A 21,811-nucleotide genomic window follows, 5' to 3' on the forward strand; every position below is an offset into this window, starting at 1 on the left:
TAGCGGTCATGCGGTTCCGGACTCAAGCGCCTAGAACCGCACGGCCACACTGGCCGGCTTCTCCACTACTACTTTGGGCTAGGAAAATGTCGCTTTTTGCATGTACACTACTTGGAAGTGATGTAGAACTTAATTTCTGGTGAGCAGATCAACCAGAAAGATAGTTCCTGTTTTCTTAAAATGCTAATAATATGCAAAATGAGAGAAAAACCTAGATAACTGTAGGAAACAACAATAAGCCTCATACTGAAAGGTGTTTTGTATGTAATGTGCCATGTTAACCAGATAAAGTTTATGTATTAAATAGTGAGTATAATATTCCTTGTTAACTACAGTCTTAAAAAATGATATATGCATGAAATGCATTGGAAAGTTTACTTGGTAAACTAATGATAGTTACTGTTACCTTTGAGGAGCCTTCAGTCATTTTGTGCCTCACAAATTTTCAAGTATACTTTTAACAATATTTGTGAATCGGCAAGGGCCCATTCTGAACTTTGCCTCAGTGGCACTACAAAGCCATACAGATCTGCTTTTGAATACCATACAGTAAATCAAAAACTGTCATTTTCACTTATCTCACTGAAACAACCTATTTGTAGGGGGGGGGGGGGAGAGAGAGAGAGAGAGAGAGAGAGAGAGAGAGAGAGAGAGAGAGAGAGAGAGAGAGAGAGAAAACCTTATTGAATCATAGTGTCTGAAATTTCTCATTATTTTAATTGTAATAAATACATTTTGCTGTTTTGTTTATTGAACATCTAGCATCTTTGTTTTCTTCTGAATTTTTGTATGTGACCAAGGATTCAGATTTTCAGAATACATTGTACTTTCTAATTGATGTTGAGCCATGATTTTCCTTTTCAGGGCAGAACACCAGAATTCATAAATCAAGATGAACAGAGTCGAAGATGGTTGAATGATTTCCGTTCAAAACCATTTTCAGTACCACTATCACTGGAAATAATTGATGGTGAGCTTCAGGTTAATAACACATCATGTGATCATTCCACAGTAAGAGAGTTGCCTTTAATTAATATTAGACTGTTTTAGAGTATTTTGTTAAATTAATTTCAGTTATAAATATAATAGTTATTGACTGACAACACATGTTGCAAGACCTACCAAATCAGGAAACTTTTATGTCTTACTATTTCATATTTATACAGAGAGTTCTTTTATCTTATGACTATTACTGTTGTTTCGAAACATTCAAAGTAAGATTATATTGATTTCAAAATTTACTAAGCCATGACGAATATTTATAGTCGCTAATAACCTTGATGATGAGTGGCATGAATCACCATAGCCAGATAGCTCTGGTTTCTGTTCAGTTAATTATACATATAAATTTACATTTCATCAGTTGCATTTGCAGTTGAAGTCATTTGCTCTAATTGTGTTACATCTGTATTTAGATGTTTATTCTGAATCCTAATACTGTGTATTACGTATAATACGAACAGTCAATAAGGGAGGAGTAATTATCATTTGTGGAGTGGACTGTCACTGCTTGACGTTTGCAATAATTTTTTGAGTGTACGTTTTTATTCTTTGCATAACATAGACCAACAATGAAAAACATTTTTGCTGAAAATATCTTATTCTTATTGTTGTGACTCGCCGATCTTTCAAAGTGCCGCCCCGCAGTTACACGCGTCCTCTACATGCGCGTAAAGTGTACACACGTCTTACTCTGTTTACTTGATCTGTGACTTTCATGTATTGCATCTTCCTTGAAATATATTTGTTCAACTTGAAGTTATTACAATTGGCGACGAGGTAGTGATTTTTCTTTTCCATCGTTGACCCACATGTTTCCATGGCTACTTTAGAACAACTATTGCAAGGTCTCATAGGACAGCAAACGCTCCTCACAAATACGATTCGTGATTTAGTCGTGGCATCAAATGCGGGGTATCTCTCGTCGTCTCGACCTACTTTTCCTCCTTACGATGAGGCGGCGGAAGACTGGTCTGATTACGAAAAACGCCTTCGACAGCACTTCTTGGCATTTCATGTCGTGGACGAACAGACATGTAAGTCTATGTTCCTTTCATGGATTTCACCTCAAATGTATCGGTTGTTGTCGCAGTTGGCTCCTTTGAAAGATACTGCGTCTTTGTCCTTTGCTGAAATGTACTCACTTCTATCCATCTATTTTCAAAAGCAAACGCATGTGGTAGCCTCTCGTGTTGCCTTTTATTGTTGTCAAAAACAACCGAATCAGTCCTATTGCACTTGGGCTGCTGAACTTCACGGCCTCGGTAGAAAGTGTCAATTTGTTACTGAAGTTCACAAAGAATCCTACGCCGATTCCATGGTACGGGATGCTATTATCCGATCGGCGCCCGACAAAGAAGTTAGGCAACGTGCCCTTCAGGTGGCAAATCTGACTCTAGATGAAGTCCTATCCATCGCTCAGTCTTTTGAAATTTCTCACACTGCTGGAGCGCAAATAGAAGCATGGGGCGATGTCGGGGAAATACAACCTCTGTACGGTGTTGATGAAGCGTGTGGCGTGTCCCCGCCGGCCGACATGACCGCAGTACGCTCCCAAGTGCAGTCTGGGCCTAACCGTAAACAAACCTGTAAGAAACTGCAGCAAAACCCACGGCAACTTCCTTCATGTCGGCGGTGTTATACGAAACATTCACGAAAAGATTGTCCACAACGTTGGGCCGTGTGTCACAAATGCAAAAAAAAAAAAGTCATGTGTCATCCGTTTGCAAATCCGACCACATACACGATGTTCATGAACATGACGCTGATCTGATTCTGTGTTGTCTGTCAATTGTACTTCTTCCCTTTCACTAGGCAATTACGGACTTACAATAAACAGAAGATTTCTCTCTTGGGACAATTTGATGCTGATGTATCTTACAAATCTGTCGTTCACACTGTTCCCGTATTTGTGGTCGACCATAGTAACGTGGAGAATCTTTTTGGTTTTGATGCTTTCCCGTTTTTGGGTTCTCCATAGATGACTCTGTCAATATCGTCTCTGATGCTATTCCTTATGCTCAATTGGATTCCTTGTTGATGACATTTTCGTCCCTTTTTTCTCCTGGGTTAGGCCGTGCAAACGACTTTGAAGCTCATGTCACGCTCAAACCCACTGCTCAGCGTAAGTTTTTTCGGGCTCGGCCCATTCCTGTGGCCCTTAGTGATCAGGTCAAACAGGAGCTGGATCGTCTCACTGCTTCAGGGGTCTTGCTTCCTGTCACTTCTAGTGAGTGGTCCTCTCTTGTCATTGTCGTTGCTAAGCCAAATGGTGATATTCGTCTCTGTGGCGATTTCAAAGCCACTGTAAATGCTCAATGCCTTATCGACACTTACCCTATGTCTCGACCTGAAGAGTTGTTCACTAAACTTGCTGGAGGCCAATATTTTTCTAAACTTGACCTGTCAGAAGCTTATCATCAACTTACTCTTGACGTTGCTTCCCCGCAGTTTCTGGTCCTTAACACGCCTTTTGGCCTCTATCAATACCAATGATTGCCATTTGGGGTTGCCAGCATCCCTGCTCTCTTTCAGCGATTCTTGGAACAATTATTGATAGCTGTCCCTGGGTGTATAAATTACCAGGACAACATTCTTGTCCCTGGCTCCACCACTGACGAAGATCTTCAGAATCTCCGCACACTTTTCCATGTTTTACAGACTGCCAGTCTTAAGTGTAATGTTCAGAAATCAAAATTTTTTCAGACATCTATCATGTACTTGGGGTTTCAACTCTCCCGGGATGGTATTCGTCCACTTCAGCAAACTGTCGCTGCGATCGAGGCCCTGCCTCGTCCTACATCTGTTAAGGAACTGCAGGCCTTCTTGGGGAAAATAGCATACTATCACAAGTTTTTACCATCTGCTGCTTCGGTGGCTCAGCCTTTGCATCGCCTGTTGCATAAAAACGTGCCTTTTCACTGGTCCATGTCATGCGATGTGGCATTCCAGAAATTGAAAATTATGCTGAAACAGGCCCTGTGCCTGGCTACTTATCGACCTGGCCAACATCTTGTTCTTGCCTCGGACGCCTCTCAATATGGGGTCGGTGCAGTCCTTGCGCGCCGTTTTTCTGACGGTTCTGAATAACCCATTCCTTATGCCTCCAAAACGCTCACGGATGCCCAACAAAAGTATTCTCAAATTGAAAAAGAAGCTTTGGCCATTATTTATACTCTTCATAAGTTTGGTGTTTTTCTCTATGGACCCAAATTTCATCTTGTTACGGATCACAAACCACTTGTTTCCTTGTTTCATCTATCAACGTCACTTCCCGACAAGGCTGCACACCGCCTCCAGTGTTGGGCTCTTTACTTGTCTCGTTTCAATTATGAGATTCATTTCCAGTCGATGGCTCAGCATGCAAATGCTGATGCACTGTCTCGCCTTCCCATGGGTCCTGATCTGGCATTTGATAGGGATGAACTTTTGTGTTTCCACCTGGATGTTGCCAAGCAGCGGGTTGTGGGCGGGTTCCCCATCACCGGGGACCGGCTGGCGGCTGCTACAGGTTCTCTCCCAGGTTTTACGCTGTATTCAGAAGGGTTGGCCAGATCGTCCGTCCGCTAAGACTTCTGATCCGTTGCAGAACTACTACGCTTTGTGTTACCGCCTCACAGCTAGGGATGGTGTTATCCTCCTTTCCACCAAAAATGCTTCGCCACGTGTTGTGGTACCTGCGTCTTTGCGTGCTTCGGTCTTGCGCCTCCTTCACCAAGGGCACTGGGGTGTGTCTCGCAGAAAATCTCTGGCGCGCTGTCGTGTACTGGCCCGGCATTGACTTTGAAATCGCACACATGGCTGCTGCCTGTGGCCCTTGTGTGTCACAGGCCGCCACCCCGAAGTCATCTTTGTCACCGTGGCCTTTGCCTGAGAAGCCCTGGGAGCATATTCATGCTGACTTCGCGGGACCTTTTTTAGGTACTTATTGGCTTCTCGTTATTGACACCTACTCTAACTTTCCTTTCATTGACCGTTGCACGTCGCCTACCACCGCGGCAACCACCAATGCTCTAGCTCGCATTTTCTCTTTGGAAGGCCTTCCCTCTACTCTTGTTACTGATAATGGTCCGCAATTTGCCTCTTCCGATATTGCAGATTTTTGTGCCCGTCACGGCGTCATGCATGTCACGGACCCTCCGTTCCATCCACAGTCAAACGGAGAGGCTGAATGAGCGGTCCGCACATTTAAGGCTCAGATGAGGAAACTCCTGACTTCTTCTTCTGCTGATGATGCGCTTCTCCAATTTCTGGCTTCTTACTGTTTCACCCCGATGGGCAACCACAGCCCGGCTGAGCTCTTAGATGGCCGACAGCCCCGCATGCTACTTCATCTTCTGCGGCCTTCCACCTCACAGCCGTGGGTGCCTTCGCTTGGCCGGTTCACTGCCGACGACCTTGTATGGGTACGGGGATATGGCAGGTGGCCAAAATGGAGTCCCGGCCGCATCTTACGACACCGTGGCCGATGCCTGTATGAAATCCAGATGGACCCGGGTGTTGCAGTGCGTCATTCGGACCAGCTTCGGCCTTGTGTGCCGGCAACGCCTGTTCTGGATGCCACTACACCACCTTCGGCTCTACCTGATGCTTGGCATACTGGAATCTCTCATTACTCACAACGCAGTCCTCTCACCATCATACCGGTGCCAGCACAAGAACTGACGCCACCAGGAGATGTGCCCATGCAGGAACCAGACGACCATCATCTGTCGGAGCAACTCTACGTGCCTCCTTCTCCTATGGATGCGGACACATTGCCCATGTCTCCTGTTATAACAACCGAACTTGCCGCAACGGGTAGATTGGTGCACGGGGCCCCAGCAGATTTGACCCCCACGTCTCCTGTCATCTCGACCCGTTACCATCGAGGACACTTCCGTCCGTATGGGAAGCCTCCTCCTCGAGACTTTACGGCCAGTCAAACAACACCTATGGACGTTAGCAATCTACAGGCCACCTCCATCAAGACCTGTGCAAAAAATTCAAAGGGGGGAAAAGTGTTGTGACTCGCTGATCTTTCAAAGTGCCTCCGCGCAGTTACGCACATCCTCTACATGCGGTGCTGTCTGCCAGCCATGCAGCAGCAGCGCCACCTAAGTGGCCAGCCACCCAGCGGCCGCTAGACTTGGACTCAGTTATGATTTGACTGTTATGTTAAAGTGTACACACGTCTTACTCTGTTTACTTGATCTGTGACTTTCATGTGTTGCATCTTCCTTGAAATATATTTGTTCAACTTGAAGTTATTACACTTATGTTTTTTAGGGTGGGAAATCCAAATATGCTCAGTACAATATCCAATCGTGGTTGTAAAAATTCTGCTGGCAGTTTTTGCTATATTTGTGGTGAATTTGTGATTAAAAAACACCAAAGTAACATTACAGACTTTGTGAAAAAGGTTTATCTATCATACTTTGGATTTAAACTTGGTGATCAAGGTAAATCTTGGGCGCCACATAAGGTGTGTTATGTGTGTGTTGAAGATCTGAAAAAATGGTCCAAAAAGGAGAAAAAAGCCTTTACCGTATTTAGTCGAATCTAAGCCACACTTTTTTTCCTGTCTTTGTAATCCAAAAAACCACCTGCGGCTTAGAATCGAGTGCAAAGCAAGCGGAAGCTCTGAAAAATGTTAGTAGGTGCCGCCACAACTAACCTCTGCCGTCGAATATACGTAGCATGCTTTGTAGACACAAAGATAAATACTGGCGCCAAAACCTCTGCGTCAATAAATAAATTTTAAAACAGGTGGAAGACGAGCTTTTTTTCTCCGTCCCGAGTTTCGACCATTTTCATACATTATCCAACGAAGTAAATATAAATTCCGTATTGTTCATCTTCGAATGTAGCAGAATTTCAATGTACTACGAAAATACGACTGGCAAGACTGTTTGGGATATTTGTCAATATGGCCAACTCTACGTTCTGAATTTTTTCCTACCTGTGAGAAGAGATGGTTGCTAATACGAACCTGATGAAATGTGAATCACATGCACTATTCTCTTCACCATAAGAATAATACGAATATAAACATTTTGCCATGTATTCTTTCGTGTTTGCTGCTATCTCATTTAAATCCTGTCTGCCTAATAAACTACGAAACTAGAGCGAGACAACAGCAAACGCGGAAGAATATACGTATCGTGTCATGTTTATATTCGTATTATTTTTATGCCTAATAGTGATACAGTCAGAAATGAAGCACGGCAACTGAATAGATTTTTAAATCTAAGATGACTAATTTCTGTGCAGAATTTGATGTACTAAAGAAGCGGCCGCAAAGATTTTCAAACGGAGAAAAATTTTCGCCTAACTCTCGTTCAGAACATGTTCTATCATACGCAGTCTATTATTTGGTTCTTGTTGATCATTATCAAAGAAAGCAGCAGTGTAAGTAACAACAAATAGCAGTCTCTTGCCATTGTTTCGCTAATGAGACGATTCCTCTCTTTTTTTTTTTTTTTTTAATTGTAAGCGGCGGTAGCGCGCACAAAAGCAAGCCATGCCGCGAGCGGCGACAGGCCGTAAACACGCACTATCAGAATGCGACAAACAGTGCATTTTCGGCTTACAGCGGCGTAAACACCTATAACAAAGAAAACGGCACTTATCAGATCAAAGCAAAATAAGCAATCGATTCAAACCAGACGAAGCACGTGAAAAAGGAATGGTACCCGTATAAATACTGACGGAGCGCCTGACGCATGGCAATGGCTACCTGGTAATGCTCAACTGCTAAGCTTACGACTCGAACCAAACTACTGTAGCTGTATCGTCATTCATTCGACCTAAATTGTGTCTCATATTACAATGGACCAACTTTGTTTCGATTTGGAGGTGCGGTCTAAAACTTTTCTCTCCCCTTGAATTTCGAGTCTCAAATTTCAGGTGCGGCTTAGATTCGGGAAATTTTTTTTTCCTTTATTTCGAGTCTAATTTTTCAGGTGCGGCTTAGATTCGAGTGCGGCTTAGATTCGAGTAAATACGGTAGATTTGCTGTTCCTATGATATGGAGGGAGCCAAGAAATCATTCTGATGATTGCTACTTTTGCAGTTTTGATATTATTGGTCATAATTTGAAAAACAAGAAGGTAATAAGCTACCCTAACCTTCCGTCTGCCATCCAACCAGTAGGGCATTGTGTAGATTTGCCGGTTCCTGAACCACCAGACAATTTAAATTCTATTCCAACAGAAGTATTTTCTGATGTACAATCTGACTTAGATGAACCAGATGACGATGAATTCCATTGCAATACAGAAACTCTAGAGCCCAAATTGTTTGCTCAGGCTGAGCTTATCGATTTGGTTAGGGATCTGGACTTAACACAAGAAAAAGCTGAACTGCTTGGCTCTAGATTAAAAGAAAAGAACTTATTGGCAGTTGGAACCAGCATATACATGTATAGAAAGAGGGAGCAGCAATTTTCCAAGCTTTTTCAACAAGAAGGTGATTTAGTGTACTGCTCAGACATTCCTGGTCTGGTGAATGAGTTTGGTATTGAATACAAAAAGGAAGACTGGAGGCTGTTTATTGATTCATCCAAAACTAGTTTAAAGGCTGTTTTAATACACAATGTTAACATGTATGCATCTATACCTGTTGGACATTCTGTACATATGAAAGAAAGCTATGAAAACCTAGAAATAGTGCTAAATAAAATAGGCTATTTTGCTCATGGTTGGTTGATATGTGGTGATCTAAAAGTAACATGTATGCTCCTTGGTCAGCAAGGTGGCTGTATGAAATTTCCATGTGTCTCGTGTGAATGGGACAGTAGGGCTTGGGACTCAACACTGGTGCAGAAAGAACTGGCCTGTGAAGGAAGCCTTTAAAACCTGGTGAGAAAAACATTCTATGCAAAAACCTTGTAGATCCAAAAAACGTACTCCTACCACCTCTACATATAAAGTTAGGCCTAATGAAACAGTTTGTGAAGGCTTTGCCTGAAGATGAACCATGTTTCAAGTATCTCTGCCAAAAGTTTCCATGCCTTTCAAAAGCTAAACTAAAAGAAGACGTCTTTGTAGGACTGACATTATAAAATTGACATTTGGTGTTAACTTTGAATCCACAATGACCTTAAATGAGAAAGAAGCATGAGTATCATTCAAGCAAGCCTTTACAAAGTTCTTAGGGCATGAAAAAGACCCAGAATATGTGTTGAAGAAGTTTAAAACTTTAGGATGTTCAATAAGCCTGAAAGTTCACTTTTTGAACAGTCAACTTGATTACTTCCTGGACAATATGGGAGATGTTAGTGAGGAGCAAGGAGAGCGTTTCCACCAGGACATTAAAGTGATGGAAAAACCCTACCAAGGCCCCTGGAACACCAACATTAAGGGGGGGTTACTGTTGGTCACTTCACTGAGAAGTTCAGCAGGCAACTCAGCATAGAAAAAGCTACACAAGAACTTTCAAAGAAAAAAGAGAAAGAAAATACAAACCAATTCCAGCTGACAAGTGAAACCTCTATTGACACATATCATTGTTTTAAGTAGCTTACTGTAAATACGAACCATGCTTATGTTGTAACAAAGCATTTCATTAATTTCCCCATTTACCGTATAGCATAGGATTTTTATACCATATAATTAAAAGCCTATTGCTCAAAAACTATGTGAGATAAAATAATAATAATAATAATAATAATAATAATAATAATAATAAGGCTAGTTTTGGATTCAGCTCATAAAAATTTATAAATACCAGCTATCAAAGTAAAAAACGTTTTTTTAAAAAAATTTTCGTTCGCCTGTGTAATCTCTGTGCTTCTGTAAGAACTCAGTATATTGCTTTGCAATGCTGCAATACAGTTTCTTTTGTTTACTGCGGTTGATTCATTTGAACTCTAAATTTTTTTCTTTTACGCGTTTAGATTATCTTAAAAGATTACATTAATGTGACCATTTGACCATCATGTTTTGACAAACATTTTACCACATGGTTTCTTCTTTTACCTCACTGTAAACTTATGAATAAAAGGTCACAAGCCTTAAGTTTTTAATAATGACCGGAGTAAATCCTGTGTGCTTATAGAAATGTTACTGTAGGTAACATGCCACATCAATAATTCCAAAGGTCGCTCTCTCTCTCTCTCTCTCTCTCTCTCTCTCATTTAAAAAGTGAATGCACAAGTATTCACATATTGATGGAGGAGGGGGAGGGGGGTGATGGGAAACACAAGGGAAATGAAGTTGAGAATGAAAATGGAAGGAGACCAGTCTAGTGTGAAAATAAAAAACAGCAAGAGGAAAGCTGAAGTTTTAAATTTTGCATTTAAACAATTAGTCATGGCAGAGAATCATAGAGACCTATCATCATTTGATTGCTGCACAAACTTGTGTTTGGAGGACATAGAAATAGACATTCCTGGCATTGAAAAGTAAATGGAGTTTAAAACAAGTAACTCACCAGATCCACATGGGATTCCAGTTTGGTTTTACACATTGAGTTCTTCAGCATGGACCCCATACTCAGATTGCATTTACTGCAAATCTCTCACCCAGGAAAGTCCTGAGCAACTGCATAAAATGTGTAGGTGACTTCTGTATATAAGAAGAGTAAAGAAATGACTCCACAAAGCTAGAGATCAATATCCTAAACATTAGTTTGCTGCAGGATTCAAGATCTCATTCTAAGTTCAAATATAATATATTTCAATAAGAGAGAGAACAGTATTGATTGACAAATCAACAAGGATTTAGAAAGCATCACTCATGTGAAAGTCAGTTTGCCCTTTTCTGCATGATATCCTGTAAACCATGGGTGGTAGTGAACAGGCAGGGCCTGTATTCCAGATTTACAGAAAACATTTGATGCAGTGCCACACTGCAGAATGTTAACAGAAGCCTGAGAATACATAAAATCAATTACCAGAAGATGCTTAACACAATGTCACATTGCACACTGCTAACAAAGGCCAAGAGCATACAGAATAGGTTCTCAGATATGTGAGTGACTCAAAGACTTTAAGTAATAGAATCCATATGTTGTCCTGGGCGGTGCGTGTTTGCTACAGGCAAATGTATCATTAGGAGTGGCCCAGGAAACTGTGATAGGGAAGCTCTTATTCTCTATATACATAAATGTGATGGATAGGGTGAGCAGCAATCTGCGACTCATTGCCGATGATGATGATGATGATGATGATGTAGTGTGCAGGACAGTGTCATCTCTAAGTGACCATAAGAGGATACTGGATGACTTGTATAGAATTTCTGTTTGGTGTGATAAGTGACAACAGACATGTAGATGTAAAGTTGCAAAGTAATATGAAATGGATGGATCATTTAAAGTCAATTGTAAATAAGACAAATGATCGACTTTGGTTTACACTTGTTTGACACGTTCTTGAGTACTGCTCTAGTGTTTGGACTCCCCATGTGTTTCAGTTAATGGAAGACGTGGAAGCAATTTGGTGGCATGCTAGTAGATTCATTACTGACAGATTCTGTCAATATGCAAGTGCTACAGAAATGTTATGTAAAGACAAGATAAGAGAAACTAGGGCTCGCATGGAAGCAAATAGACAGGAAAGGGAATGACTAGCAGTTGTACAAGGTACTCTCTTGGATGTGTTTTATGGTGGCTTGCAGGGTATTTGAATAGATGTAGATGGACCAGTGGGCAGAAGTGGTATGAGATGGGGGAGCAACAGGATGTGAGACTGAGGCGAGAGAGATACGGGTGGGTTGGAGGTTGCAGAGAATTTGAAATTAGGATGGGCGAGAGGTTGGAGATGGTGCACAGGATAAAACTAGATCATTTGGAGTATGTGGTAGTGGAGGAAGAGGAGGAGAAGGAGGTGAAAAGAGAAAGGTGAGGGAAGCCTTGGGGACTAGTAGTAAAATAGGGAAGAGGGTTTGCAAATAAGAAACTCTTTCACCTGAAGAAAAGTTGAATATGAGAGGAAAAACTCAAAATACAGAGGATCCTAAAAATGTAAAATGTACACTACTGGCCATTACAATTGCTACACCAAGAAGAAATGCAGATGATAAACGGGTATTTATTGGACAAATATATTATACTAGAACTGTCATGTGAATACATTTTCACGCAATTTGGGTGCATAGATCCTGAGAAATCAGAACCCAGAACAACAACCTCTGGCCATAATAACGGCCTTGATACACCTGGTCATTGAGTCAGACAGACCTTGAATGGCGGTACAGGTACAGCCGCCCATGCAGCTTCAACACGATACCACAGTTCATCAAGAGTAGTGACTGGCGTATTGTGATGAGCCAGTTGCTCAGCCACCATTGACCAGACATTTTCAATTGGTGGGAGATCTGGAGAATGTGCTGGCCAGGGCAGCAGTCGAACATTTTCTGTATCCAGAAAGGCCCGTACAGGACCTTCAACATGCGGTCGTGCATTATCCTGCTGATATGTAGGGTTTTGCTGGGAGCGAATGAAGGGTAGAGCCATGGGTCATAACACATCTGAAATGTAACGTCCACTGTTCAAAGTGCCGTCAATGCGAACAAGAGGTGACCGAGACGTGTAACCAATGGCACCCCATACCATCACGCTGGGTGATACGCCAGTATGGCGATGACGAATACACACTTCCAATGTGCGTTCACTGTGATGTCGCCAAACGCAGATGCAACCTTCATGACGCTGTAAACAGAACCTGGATTCATCCGAAAAAATGATGTTTTGCCATTCGTGCACCCAGGTTCGTCGTTGAGTACACCATCGCAGGCGCTCCTGCCTGTAATGCAGTGTCAAGGGTAACCGCAGCCATGGTCTCCGAGCTGATAGTCCATGCTGCTGCAAACCTCGTCGAACTGATCGTGCAGATGGTTATCATCTTGCAAATGTCCCCACCTGTTGACCCAGGGATCGAGACGTGGCTGCACGATCCGTTACAGCGATGCAGATACGATGCCTGTTATCTCAAGTGCTAGTGATACGAGGCCGTTGGGATCCAGCACGGTGTTCTGCATTACCCTCCTGAACCCACCGATTCCATATTCTGCTAACAGTCGTTGGATCTCGACCAATGCGAGCAGAAATGTCACAATCGCGATAGGTTACAATCCGACCTTTATCAAAGTCGGAAACGCGATGGTATGCATTTCTCCTCCTTACACGAGGCATCACAACAACGTTTCACCAGACAATGCCGGACAACTGCTGTTTGTGTATGAGAAGTCAGTTGGAAACATTCCTCATGTCAGCACGTCGCCACTGGCGCCAGCCTTGCGCGAATGCTCTGTTAAAGCTAATCATTTGCATATCACAGCATCTTCTTCCTGTCAGTTAAATTTCGCGTCTGTGGCACGTCATCTTCATGGTGTAGCAATTTTAATGGCCAGTAGTGTAATTATTCTTTGATAATTAATATCTGTGGGAAACAATTAAATTTAATTACCATTCTTGCCTCACTATACTCAATACGATTGCCATCTGTGAATATATAGTCTAACCTGGTGAACTACTGAGTAAACTGTAATTGTAAATGTGATGACAGAGTACTAATTTTTGTAGTTTTAGATAAAATCTCTCATCTACCAACAACTCTTAAATGACAGGGAAATTGATGTTGTATAGGTGTATTGAGGTACTTTTGATAAACCAGGATGATCCTTTTAGAATAATAACATGTTATGTTTCACATTAACGCCTGGCAAGTTTCCTTCCTTCTCCATGTAAATATGTAGACTTACATGGTAACAATGTAGTCTGTTCTGGTCGAATAGAACTTTACGAGGTCAGGTAACTTTCCCTGTGAACTCCTCATCCTCACTAACCTTGACTTCAAACCAAGCACAGTACTGCAATCTTCAAACCTTGTTGCCCTTTTTCATAGCAGGTATTAGTCATGGAATGTACACTCTTTTGACATAAAACCTGGACAGAAAGCTGCCACAGAGCCTAAGTATGTGCTGTTCGTGATTTGGGACAGATAACCTGGCCAGATAAATGTTCTAAGTCTAGCCATCTGCATGATCTGGCAACACTGTATGCTGCGGCACTTCCTGGAGGAAGTCATGCCACCACTTTGAGCGATTTTGTTCCATCTGTGCCTGTGGTCTAGCAGTGAAACACATGATGACTGCATGTGAGGTCTTGCAGTCGAGACCACTAGCTGCTTAATGTCATGAATGAAATTGTAATGCAGCTGCAGTGTGTTTAATCTTCTGACACACCAGTAATAACAATTGCGCCCAATGAAGGTTTTGCGACAGATTGCTTTGTGGACTGTCTGCTTCTGAATGCTACATGTGCCAGTGCTGTCTGGGACCCATTGGTTAGGTACCTACTGCCAACGGTTGCTGCGGCACTGCTGCGCTGCTTTGCCCCTTGTCAAAGGCGCCTGCCGCTGCTCATCACTTTGTAGAGTATAAAATGCTTAACTGGTGTTGAGTGATGCTCCACAGAAAAGCATATGATTAGCGTTTCACTCTCAATACCAACAGAGGCAGATGATCCATTTTAGTATGGCACAACATTATTTTTATAATTTGTACTTTAATGAAAATGCCTCATTACATTGTTTAATTTTATTAATGATTTATTTGTCACTTTTTTCCTTTTAGAGGCGATTCTTCATGCAAATTATTTTGTCAGAAATTCATCAGCTTCTGTCGAGCCGCAGTGAGTAATGGTCGAGCACAGTGTGTTGCTATTGTTCTTTGATTCCTTACTTTAAATGTTTGTGATAAACTCTGTGCATACTTTGCAGTGCATGGTCTTTAGCAACGCAGGCATGTTGCACATTTTGAGGACCACATATGGAAATTGATATTTAAGGTATTCAGTTATATTTAACGCTAGAACTGCCGGAACATGTTGTATACCTAGAACTGCCGATGCAATCATTTTGACCGCTATATGAAAATTATTATTTTCGTTCTCATTATCATCATTTCAAATGTGTATTTAGGTTTATAAAACTAAAATAAGATGAATTATATAATTTTTTAAAATTTAATATTTTTCCATTTATTACGAACAAGAATGAGTTTTTAGAAACATTTTATCTAATTAACAAACACAGTTTTTCCTTAAAATTCTTTTAGTAAAGAAGCTGATGTATTTATTGTGCACTTATTATTTTAAAATTAATTATGCAATATTTCAGGTAGTGCACTTATAATCATGAAATCTGTTTGCTAAATCCACATACCACAAAATATTTGTAAAACACTGCCTGACTTTTTTTCAGTTTATTTGCACTCACTGGTGTGAATTGCATATCTTTAGCAGCAGGAACTACATACCACATCCTTAGTTATGTCTTTTGAACAAGAACCACACACTCGCCATTTGCACTTTTTGCAGATATAATTGTGTTATTCCTACACTTCTTCATTTGAAGAGTTTCCAGATTCAGCTTCTGTTTCCTTCAAGTTACTTTTTGAGTCCATGTGCCCCATACAAAGCTCCTCTGCTAGCTTCAGGATATAATTTTGATGAGTGATCTTCATCCATGTTACTTTCTTGAAAATGATCCATGAACTGACCCTCGCCAAGTCAAGAATATTATAAAATACATGAACTGGCCATCTACAAATACCAGCTCGAACAGTGTATTTTCTTGCCATTTGATCCACCACATCAATTTTGTATTGTTGTAAAAATCAATTGTTTCTAGAATTTTTTTCAGAACAGTTTGAAGTTCAACTTCTGAATGCAAAGTGCTATACCGAAGCACATTCTTGCTTCGTTTGTCTTGGTATACAGTAGTAGTGCCACTGGAATGTTTGAAGAGACCTGAGTTGTAAAGATTAACCTACATTGCCTTCACAGCATTAGAGATTTCTCTTCTTGGTAGTCTAATTCTTCCAACAATGCTAGTACAAGTAGTTCTCAACTTCTCGCCCAGTTTCACTGTTGTAAAAAAAATTGCCCGTAGTCATGTTTTGCCCCTTCTTTTGAAACAGCTCCATCAACTCCATTACTACACTTTCAGGAAGAGTCTGGTCACATGATCTGTGGCCATCTTTTCCTAAATAAGGGAACTCATTGCACAGAAACTTTGAGTCAAAGTTGACAAGAAGCCAAAATTTTATGCCAAATTTGTCTGGTTTGTTTGGCATATGCTGTAAGAATGGACACATTTTGCTTAGAAAAAGCTGTTCATCAGCAGTCAAATTTTCACCCGGAACATGGTCAAATGGCAATTTTCAATGAATTTGTTCCAAACTTTTGATACTAAAGCAAATTTATCTATCTTCAAACGTTCTGATCTTGTGTTTCTAATGTCAAAGCACAAAAATCTTAGAATTTCTCAAAAGCAGTTTCTCCCCAAGTGTCACTGAACATGGGTGGGCCCCATTTTTTAGACCACAGTTCATCAATTTCAGTACTGTTGGCTCCAAGAACACAATGAGCATTCAGTAAAGCAATAAAAGCCTCCAGTTCTCCAAACTTACACTCCATAATTCATTTCCTAGAACATGTTTTGCCTCCATTTCCGTACAGTGTTTTATATCTTTCAGTATTGATTCATCAGTAAACAGACGCGATGCACCTACTACACTGGCGTCAGAAACATACCGCTTTGAATCTGGTGTAGGTTCTGGATTTTCTCTCATGATGTTATGATTCACCCATCTGCCAGATGTGGTCTTTCCAATCTCTGCTACAGTCCATTCCGTGATTCCATCAGTACCCAGCAACATATAACATGGTCCTGGGAGGCATGTGTTGCTCTGTCCCTTCTGACATCTTCTTTTATGTACATTTTCTGCTGCTGTAGTAGAACAATAGAAAACTTCAAATTACAAGTTTCCACTCAGACTAATTATCTAAATCCTGAATTTTATATGAAAGTTGAATTTTGACGTGTAAATAACACATTTCATAATTATTACTAACCTGGCTGAACAACTACGTTTTCAGCATAATCTGTATCACTGCATCCAGATTGATTGTTTAGTTGTCAGTAATCTTCATCCTGATCTTCTCTTAGGTCTTCTGCATCTAGGTCACATTCTCCTTCAGCCTTATTATCTGGAATATCAAGTAAGAGAGTGAACAATTCTGCATTGTTAAGTGATGGAGATCTACAAGCCATGATTACTATGTTGCTACGAGCTAACGAATGACAATATGACTGGAGACACAGAGACAAACAGTGGACTTAAGTAAATTAAGAGTTTCATTATTGTGGGTATTATTGCTGTTTTGAGACTGATTGTTAACAGATTTAATCTCAACCTGAAGAAGAAGGACATGTTGTAAACTATTTTATTACAATAATCAATACAGCGGTCAAAATTACCGCTCTTGTGGTTCTAGGTATCCTTGTTAACAACATCCTAATCATTTTTCAAAAAATAAATACATTTAGTATGGGTGATTCTGATCTTTAACCAGCAAAAGTCATTGAAGCTCATTGCAACACAACAAAAACTGCAGTCAAAATATCGTTTTGAAAATGTGTTGCAGTCATTTTGACCACTCTGATAGTTCTAGTGTGAAACCAACAGATCTGCTCATATTTTAAGCCACACATAATGGAAAGAAGTTACTAACACCTAACTGCTACTACAGAAAATTAGCACAGAGGAACTATATTAATCAGCATGTTCTCTTTATAACTATTCCCCTTGACATGTTGATTCTATGTGATGAACAAAACACAAATTAGTATCGTTGACAGTTGATTCACATCCCTATAGAGATGTTTGGGTATTGATGGAGCTTGATATTCACAAAGCGGACATCTATGATCTTCAAAACAGCGTACAGAATTGAGAGTGCAAAAAGGGTGAATGTGTAAAGGTTTTCTTTTGGTTCCAGTAAAGAATTTCTTCCAACAGTTTTCAGCTCCATGAAGTGAAACGGAAAAAAATAACTTTGTGTGCCTTTGTACCCACTGTGATTTGAACTTACAACCCACAACCCTGACGCATGGTAATGTGTGCAAACCTCTGAGCTAATGAGGTGGAGCTTGCAGCAGCATCCTCATATTGCAGCCTCGTAATGCACCAACAGACATAAGAATGGTTGTGACTTGTAAAGTATAGAATATTTGGAGTCCAAAAATGAAATTTTACTTCCCAGTGTTCCACCTTATGTGAAGATTATGTAAAATAAATCATTGAGGTGGAAGGTGAATGTCTAGTGAAGTTACTGTGTCTAGTCAGTGACATACATGAAAGTATATGCACTCTTTCAGTGTTGCCAAATATTTATGACAATGTTGCCAGTTCTTAGCTGTTCAAGGAGAAGCTATGTAGCGAAATGCTCAAAGTGCTCGTCATGTATTGTTATCTCCTGATACGTTCTAATGTTGTTTTTAGACTATCTATATGTAAGTCAGTCAATTACATTTAATCCAAAATTTCTCACTTTTTAAGCTTTCCAGCTGGGAAGGGGGCTGTTAATCCCAGTGTTGTATATCATCAGCTTAGGTATATCTAAGCTAGTAGCAGTTAGACTCATTGGGGATATGGCATGTGAAATATTGAGGTATATGATATTCCAACACGATTACACATTTTAAAAGTCAAAAAACGAATAAAACCTGTTAATAGCTTACATCAAAAGCTTATTTCAATTGAGTAAAAAGTAATTGGAAATAAAACTTACCCCACATCATGAAACAATAAGACATCAAACACATTGAACGTTGAAATCGGCTATGTATGTTGGTGGGGATGGAAGCAAGAAGAACCACAGTTAACTATTTGAGGCCATGCTGTTATAAATTAATTGCAGCATTCAGAGAAAAAGAAACTAAGAAATATGGTCATTAACACGGAAACAAAACTGCAGATATGGGCAAGGTGTGTCATTTCAGCTCCTTCATACAGTTATACTTTGAATCGTCCAAGCGACATTTGTTTGTGTATTTTAAATATTTCTTATTATCACTACTGCTTCTTGGCCTTGCCCATTCCCAAATGCATATATAGAGACAAATGTGGAGACATCATTGGCATTATTTGAAAAAATCATGTGCCATGCATATTTGTGCAGAGATATACATGACACATGATTTTTGAACAATGCCAAGATGTGTCCACATCTGTCACTACAGATGCACTTGAGAATGGACAGTGTCTGAAACTAGTAGTATAAATAAAAAATATAGAAAACACAGCCTGGTGGAACAATGTTGTTTTTCAAATTTATGTATGTTGTTGCTTGCTTGTTGCAGAACACTATGCCTGCACCCAATGAGATATTGGATCAAGATTGCCAGAAGGCTTATGAACTGTAGGTGAAATGTAAAGTCACAAGTGAAACATGCACTTGATTACCTGGAAATTAAATAATACTTTACATAGCCGTGTAAACAAAAGCAGTAGGAAACTTGAATTTATCCACTGTCATAACCCATTTGAATAGCAGCACAAACATCGTCTTCCAATTACAGTTGTTACACTGCAGCCAGCAGCTTTGCCAAGGGTAAAGAACAGTCATGGTCACAAATTCACAGGTATCTGTAGCAGGCGCAGAGACCACGCTGAGTATTCGATTGTTAAGTAATATACTATGAAAGTTGCGGAGTTCTGCTTGCTTCATCAGCCTTCTGTTTTCATCTTTGCTTATTGGGCTACTCCTATTAACCTGAACATGAGATAACAAGGTAAATGTGTGTATTCTGGGTGGCGAAATATTCAACATTCCATTCTTCCAGATTCACCAGTCATACGGATCGGCACAAAGTAAGGATATGAAAGTTCTTGTGAGCTAAGAAATAATCATAGTAACAATAATAAACTGATAATGAATGGAGTTTATTGCATTACAGAGAAAGGTTGTTGATTTAAAATAAAAATTAATAAAAATTGGCTGATTGTTAGTGAGAACAACACAAATTTTTCTTCACATTTTGTTATTGAACTCTGTTCTGGCTATCTGCAGAGATAGAAGAAGAAAGTGAAGTGTTGCACATCAGTAATCCAACGAGATTTTAACTGACAACCACCCTTGCCTGAGATTGTGAAACATGGCTGGCATTATGGTGCTAACGTGACACTTGCTGTATTACACTCTTTGCCATTGCTCTGGTGCTAGTCAATGCAGACAAGTCACAACATGAAATAAAGAACCAGTTGCAACTTAACCATAGATTGACCTCCCAAGAGACAAAAAATATGACTATAAGATTTAAAACAGATGCTATTTATTCTCCGGTCTCATTGCACATTTTCAATGATTGTGCAACTGAGACTGGAGCACATATAAGACTTGTTTTAAATATAAGTATCGATGTTGTTCTCTCACAGTAAACAGAGAGGCAATTGTGACTAATCAGAATACTTCATCAGTATGAAAAGAGACTTCGAGAAATTAGCATACTTAGCACCAATCCCAAAAGTGAGTGAGTGATCACAGAGGTGCCAGATATCATCAGCAGTATTTTCACATCTGCATTATCACTAGGAAGAACTTCAGGATCAGCTCAGAATGTCCTGACTGCTATTCACAGCCTGCTCCAGTCAGCCCTGCACTATCAGTGTAATCAAGGAGGTTGGTAGCTGTTACCAAAAGTGAAAGTAGAACAAGAGTAAAGAAAGAGATAAATGAAACACAAATTTCACATAGGACAGGAATCAAACCCACATACCAGTGCTAGTGTGGGACATTACTGATACTGCTATCTCACCTCTTTCCAAGCGGAATATCTCCTGATCAATGTCCACTAGGGTGAATGGTTTATGGTGAGATATCTGGCATCTGAAACTAGATCACCGTTCTTTCCACTCTGATCCCAGTTCCTGACTTCACACGCTTCCCCTGTCAGAGAGGCTGGTGGTAGGTAGTACATATGACCTGGGATTGGTTACATCAAAACTATATCAGAATCTGACAAGACAGTTAACGGTATAAAATTCAGGCCAGTACCCATACATCCACAGCTTCAAGAAACACAAATCTCATAAATAATTATTTAAACAAGGAAATTTTTAATATAATATGTTTTAGGCTGGAATAAAAGACACAAAATAATTTCTCCTAGAACCATACAAATTTCTTACCCAATAAAGATAGTCCAGAAACTTTGAGCTAGTGAATTTTCAATAGCTGTGACAAAATACTTGCCAAAATTTAAAACAAAAAAGTTGGATGCAAGCGATTCTTCCTCTTAGTCAAGCTTTTTTTAAATAATTGTTTTATATTTTTTAGTCTTGTGTGTTTGAAGTATTTCAATCACTGTCAAACATTTTCCTGGGGTTACAACAGAGACATGGCATATTTCAATTGCCCTTCACCTGAGTCAACCAGTGTACTGCTTGATCCTACTTATATCTTACGACAGGGTGGTGAAGGTAAAAATTAGAGAGAGTTCACCTTACACAGAGGCTTACCAGCACTCGTTATTACCGCGAAACATCCGGGACAGGAACGGGAAACGAGGGACATAATAGTGGTATACATACTACCCTCAAACACGCACCAGCCAAGAAAGCAAATTAATATTTGATTGTCATCCAATTCTGAGATATGTTGTAAATTTCTTGTCTGTAGCTCATCAGGCAGTTAGTTTAAAATCAATTGGAAAATTTTTACCGAACAGACAGAAAAACAAAGGATCATCCATCTTATACCACACAGGAAAGTGAGTTAATAATGTATTGTCATCTAGTTCTGAGCTGCAATGAAACTTCGTGATTTCAAGAACAGGCAGACACAAGAAGGTGACCTAATACAAATGTATTACAAAACATGAATAAAAGGAGAAATTGATTGGTGCTTTGAGACCGATTGAAAAATTTTACCAAACAGGCAGACATAAGGAAGTGACCCAATAAAAACATGTTAAATACACAGAAAAGGAGAAATCAGTCAGTGTATTGGGAGTGTGTTTAAATTAGGAACAATACAGACTTGT

The 21,811-nt window shown here is 40.2% G+C and overlaps 1 protein-coding gene across 5 annotated transcripts in view; it reads left to right on the forward strand.

The window, feature by feature from the left end:
• The window catches only part of LOC124715145 (glutamine amidotransferase-like class 1 domain-containing protein 1), an 88,241-nt gene that overhangs the window by 23,564 nt on the left and 42,866 nt on the right, over nucleotides 1-21,811 (forward strand). For all 5 annotated transcript variants that reach the window (XR_007005648.1, XR_007005646.1, XR_007005647.1 and 2 more), the window contains exon 3: nucleotides 865-970. Coding sequence is in view for 1 of the 5 variants with exons in the window: in XM_047243078.1 (XP_047099034.1) it covers nucleotides 865-970 (106 nt within the window). In the remaining 4 variants the exon portion in view is untranslated. The remainder of the gene's footprint in view (nucleotides 1-864; nucleotides 971-21,811) is intronic.

Source organism: Schistocerca piceifrons, chromosome 1 (assembly GCF_021461385.2).
Source record: "Schistocerca piceifrons isolate TAMUIC-IGC-003096 chromosome 1, iqSchPice1.1, whole genome shotgun sequence".
Lineage (NCBI taxonomy): Eukaryota > Metazoa > Arthropoda > Insecta > Orthoptera > Acrididae > Schistocerca > Schistocerca piceifrons.